Source organism: Oncorhynchus masou, chromosome 33 (genome assembly GCF_036934945.1).
Source record: "Oncorhynchus masou masou isolate Uvic2021 chromosome 33, UVic_Omas_1.1, whole genome shotgun sequence".
NCBI classification, from domain to species: Eukaryota; Metazoa; Chordata; class Actinopteri; order Salmoniformes; family Salmonidae; genus Oncorhynchus; species Oncorhynchus masou.
This window is the reverse complement of record NC_088244.1, coordinates 37,170,200-37,175,603: the sequence shown is the minus strand read 5'-3', so window position 1 is coordinate 37,175,603 and position 5,404 is coordinate 37,170,200. Positions and strand designations below refer to the sequence as shown.

Below are 5,404 nucleotides of genomic sequence, written 5' to 3'. Positions count from 1 at the left end.
GGATTTCCCAAAAAGAGCCAAATGTGACGCCCACTATTTTCTCCCACAAATATGAGTTAGGATTGTTTTTTGTTTTTTAAGTCTAATAAACTGCATTTGAAATGCGTCATTGATTATAGTTCACCAACTAGACTACGTTCGTAAATGAAAGATGCAATCCTGTAGCCTAATTAAACGGCCTGAATGAGTTTTTATTGAAATTAGAGTAAGCAGTAGAATTCATGCCAATGCAGTTCGGAATGCTGAAACTACTTACCCGTAGCCTACACACAGTTCGCTGACAAACATATAGCCTATTTAATGTTTTACCAATGGTCGTCTCATTATTTTCATTATAAGAAAATACACAATTACATGTTTGATTACATAGCTTACATGGTCTATTTGCATTAGCATGTATGCCTATTTGCATATGGATATAAGATATTATGTTAACCACTTGTGTGAATATGCAAGTCTGAATATGCAACTTATTTTTGGTCATGCAAGCTAAACGTTTTCCACTCTGACTCCAAAATAAATTAATTGAGGGAACATTTGTTAATGAAACCAACACCGGCACTGTCACACAAAGCATAACAAGGCCTAGACTTGCATATTGAATTATTATAATACCACTCAAATGTATTTTTCATCTTGCCCAAAATGAAAACAATTCTGAGTTCATTAAATGTTTACATCATGTTAATATTTTCCTGTGTCGGCCAAACTTTGCAGATTGTTTTCGTGTCCCCCTTCACCTAAGGTTTCCAACCTCCCCTTTAAGGATGTTCGTGTAGGTGACTTCAGCCAATGATGGGACCCTGTATTCCACAGAAAGACCCTGTGAAACTTGAGCTGCTAGTTGTTTAAAGGGCTATTCTCCCCCCACTCACAAGCCCCAATCTCTTCGGGCTCGTTAGCATATCACGTGCCAGAACCTTAATGAACTGGACACACGGGTCTTTGTTGCGCATGCGCTCACGTAAAATGTAGTTGGAAATGAGGTGTCGGTCTTGGAGTAGTCGACTTTTAAAAACCATCCGCAGCCCCTGATATGACGACTTCACTGGTTCTGCATCCACGCTGGGCGGACACCTTGATGTACGTTTATGAAAAAAGCCCGAATGAAAACAATCCGAATAAAAACCAAACAATGGAGGGACTGAGCGGGAATTGCCCTGCGACCCATTGCAGGGACCTGATGTCGCACCCCGGGTTGGGGCGACATTCTGGCACTATAGCGACTCACCAGGGCTCGGTGTACTCGGATATATCTTCCCCAGACACCGGCCGACAGTGTCCTGCTCCCCAAACCTCCTCCAGTGCATCTCTGAGCTACGGTTATCCGTTTGGAAACCCTTATTACGGTTGTAGGTTATCTCACTCGCACAACGTGAATTTGCAACAGAAGCCCTGCTCGTACCACCCCGCAGAGAAATATGCCGACCCCCACACCGCGTTGCCCACGGAAGAGGTGTCTAGCAGGGCGAAAGAGTTCGCCTTCTACCCCAGTTTTGCTAGCTCGTACCAAGCGGTTCCTGGATATCTAGATATGTCTGTGGTGCCCGGGATCAGCCACCCCGAACCCAGGCACGACGCATTGATTCCTATGGAGGGCTACCAGCACTGGGCTCTGTCAAATGGCTGGGATGGGCAGGTGTACTGTTCCAAGGAGCAAACACAGTCCACTCATCTTTGGAAATCCCCATTTCCAGGTATGAAATGTAATATGCTTTGACATTTAAATGTCTACATAATGTGTGGAATTGCAGCATTGTCCTTTGTTTTTATTTAGCTTCGAATTGTTATCCATTATTGAAGTAACCTATTCCCTCCGTCGACATTTACGTCGTTGTTATTGGATTTTAATTGCTGGGTTTCTATATGAAATGCAATGATTTCCTCATCGTAATGTAGCCGCATCATTTATCACGTGCCACACCAAAGTCCATAACCTATATGTCAATGATCAAGTGTAGAGTGGTATACAAACGACAATGTATATAAATGTATAGCATCCCTTTAGTAAATTATTGCAAGACAGCGCAATATTTGTAGAACATTTCACAGCGAAATGAAACTGACAGTCAGACATGGTAGGTTATTTTCATCCACTGGGACCTTTACTGGGGGAGTGTCTGTGCGGTTGGTTGACTATGTCGCTGATCGCTAAAATATGCCCCAAATCCTTCAATTCACGTCCTTCAATTCAACTCAGCACCATGGATTGTGCTTTGGTTGAAACCATTTCTGAAAAATGAATCGTAAGAGATAACACCCTACTCAATGTGATTTTATGCATCTGATAAATAAACAACATGCATAACATATTGGGCAGACTAGAAACTCTTCAGAAACAAAACAATTCGTTTCCGCTTTGTTATTTCCAAGTCACAATATGACAGCAATAGTGCTTAAACCGGGTAGTGAGTCATACAGTGGTAGAATAGACAGGGGGGCATGAACACATACCCTTTCTCATTGTATGATCAAATTTGCGAGCTAGGCTATAGGCTACTGTTTGTATTGTGCCAATAAATCTCTGCAGAGTCTGCAATGTTGCACGAGGGCGGGTTTGCATAGGCAGAATTAATTTTCCATTCGCAAAAGACGTGTGCGCCTAATATCGTAATATCTGTCTCAAATACTGTGTTGCGCAACTATTGACAATCCAATGGCTTTTTGAAGAACAAAGTTTCCTTTGTATTTGTCACATAGCCTATAGTCTGATATTTGATAAATGATACAGGGCCCATAACCTCCCAGTATGCTGTTTACATGGTGTTTACTAGACTGCTTCGTTTACAGCAAGGTTTTAACCTCTTGGTGAAATGTGTGTGTGCATTTCGGATACAGATGCGTTTAAATGTTGCCCTAGCAAGCTCTGTCCTCACGCCATTTTGCCTCCTTTTCCAGGAGTTTCCTTAAAAACACACAGGCGGACCACGAGCTCGTGAATTACACACAATCACACACACACACACACACACACACACACACACACACACACACACACACACACACACACACACACACACACACACACACACACACACACAGTTAATGTGTAGGCTATGGGTCTGTGTATCTGCCAGTGCGTGGCTGTGTGTAGAACTGTAAGGTTAAACTTTGAGACTTCCTCCGAAAATATTGAACATTTCCTCTAAAAACGCTTAAATCCCAAACATTCTTGGGACAATGATGCCCACATTTCAATTGACTTGAGAAAACATGAGAACACGTGTGAGTGCAGAATTTCAACCATATTATTTTCCAAATAGCACTGGGTTTACCATGGAATATTCTGACGTAACATGGCGGACGTGCCGTGCACCGAATCATTTCTTTCCTCACGCTTCGTTTCACAAAACACATTTTGACCAGGAAATGAACATGTTCTAGTTTTGTTAACAAATATTTTGATATCAAAAAATACAGCGGGAATGAAGGGATGGATACCTGTTATTTGCGTATTTCTAATTCCTTCTAGCTCACTTAGCACCATGACTCTCCAACATTTCCAAATGCAGATTTTGACCCAAAGAACGTAGTCTAATTGTAATATTCAGTATTTATGGAATGCTAACGAAAATGATCTCATATGTAAAAATGTTAGTAGACCTATGGGGTATCTTTCATCTTACTACCATGAACCAGGCTTCCCACCCCCCAAACCTAGTCTCGTCTTTAAAGCAAAGCCATACCTGTCCTTTCATGTCACTCAGACAGGCGGAACTGTTGGTCTGTCAGGCAGATTTCTGAGCAGCCAGACAGACCTAAGTCGTAGCTTTAGGTAACTCAAATCCCAATTCCCAACATAAATCAAACGTTTAGCTATCTCCACTTTAATGGGCCTACTCAAAAGTTTGATCGTGTCAACGTGTTCTTGATAACTAGGCTACGCCTATATCAGGTTAATTGACCCGGTAGAGGTAAGTGCATTTGTAGAAGATGAGAACTTTGCCGAAATATTAAAGAAATGCAATACTATTATCCAGAAGTGCTCATCTTATCATCACAGTACAATACCAAAAATATTCAGAGATCCATTGCAGGGCTTATGATTTGTGTAATTACGCAGTGATATGTCCACTGTTGAAAAACCTATTGTTGATATTTGTATATTTATATAAATTATATGAACAATAATATATATTTGGGGTAGGATGGATGTTTCGGAGATTTGGTCCCTTATATAATCCTTATTTTATTTAACTATTTTACAACATTGTGTACATCAGCAAGGCCAGGCATATGTTATTATCATAAAAAATCTGAAAGAGAGACTACTTAAATCTCTCATCCCTTTTTCAAGATATGCAAGGAAGTATAAACGATGCATCGACCCTCAAGGACCATCTCTGTGTCTTTCATGTCTTTATCACGGATCAAGATGATCATATTTTGAAGAAATGCAACATTTCGAAAATGTTTGCCTGCCACTCAAAAAAAACATTCTCTAATCCTCATACACCTCAGGTGCCTGGATAAATATAACAACATGCTTATTATATTATTGTATGTGAAATTTAGCGATGAAAGTGTATAAATAAACATTTAAATACCAATAAAAGAGTAGACAACCAATTGTGCATCCAAAAATCTCGTGCGTAATGTTTCAATTTAAATACGCACAATAGGCCCAGGTAATGTAATGTATTTAATGTTTATAAGGCCTTGTTGACATATTTGCATCTCCATAACAAACGTATTATTACATTAAATACATTTGAATTGATCAGAGGCAAAATTAGTGCTGGGAAATGTCTTTGCGTAATACATCTCTCCTTCTCTCTTTTTTTCTCTCCAGACGTAGTCCCTTTGCAACCTGAGATCAGTAGCTACCGTCGTGGACGTAAGAAACGGGTTCCCTACACCAAGCTACAATTGAAGGAGCTGGAGAAAGAGTACGCTGCCAGCAAGTTCATCACCAAAGACAAAAGAAGACGCATCTCCGCCGGGACCAACCTCTCAGAGCGCCAAGTCACCATTTGGTTCCAGAACCGACGGGTGAAAGAGAAGAAATTTGTCTGTAAATCCAAGACTAGTAATCACACGCCTACTACTTGATAGATTTCCGGCCCTTTGTACACTACAGCTGATATCCACCCCACCGTCTTTCAATCCATAATTTACCTCTTAGAGACAACCAAGCCTGAAGAATACTTCGGCAGTGTATTTTATTTAAGTACCAACAGTCCACACATCCATGCCATCTCCAACCGCTCTTTTTTCGATATAGAGAAAAAAATGCTATAAAAACTGTGAAAATATTGAGAAATCAGTTAAACATTGTTTTATATGAATGTACATATATAAATATATAATATTTAAAACGATATCTGTATTTCAAAAAGACACAAGGATTGCGTGTTTTTTTTCCAAACCAATTGACATTTCCAGGACTTTTCGTCCAACAGAC

General features: G+C 40.2%; 1 protein-coding gene across 1 annotated transcript; it reads left to right on the top strand.

Moving 5' to 3' along the window:
- Window positions 1–1,036: 1,036 nt before the first annotated feature.
- Window positions 1,037–5,202, top strand: LOC135527592 (homeobox protein Hox-C13a). Its single transcript, XM_064956082.1, has 2 exons — window positions 1,037–1,697; window positions 4,793–5,202. The coding sequence occupies exons 1-2, from the start codon at window positions 1,037–1,039 to the stop codon at window positions 5,050–5,052; spliced, it is 921 nt and encodes a 306-aa protein (XP_064812154.1). The 3' UTR covers window positions 5,053–5,202.
- Window positions 5,203–5,404: the final 202 nt, after the last annotated feature.

Coding starts and splice junctions, on each gene's coding strand:
- LOC135527592 (XM_064956082.1), top strand. CDS start 1,037: ATGACGACTTCACTGGTTCTGCATCCACGCTGGGCGGACACCTTGATG. Junction 1,698..4,792: donor TTGGAAATCCCCATTTCCAG/GTATGAAATGTA, acceptor TTTTCTCTCCAG/ACGTAGTCCCTTTGCAACCT.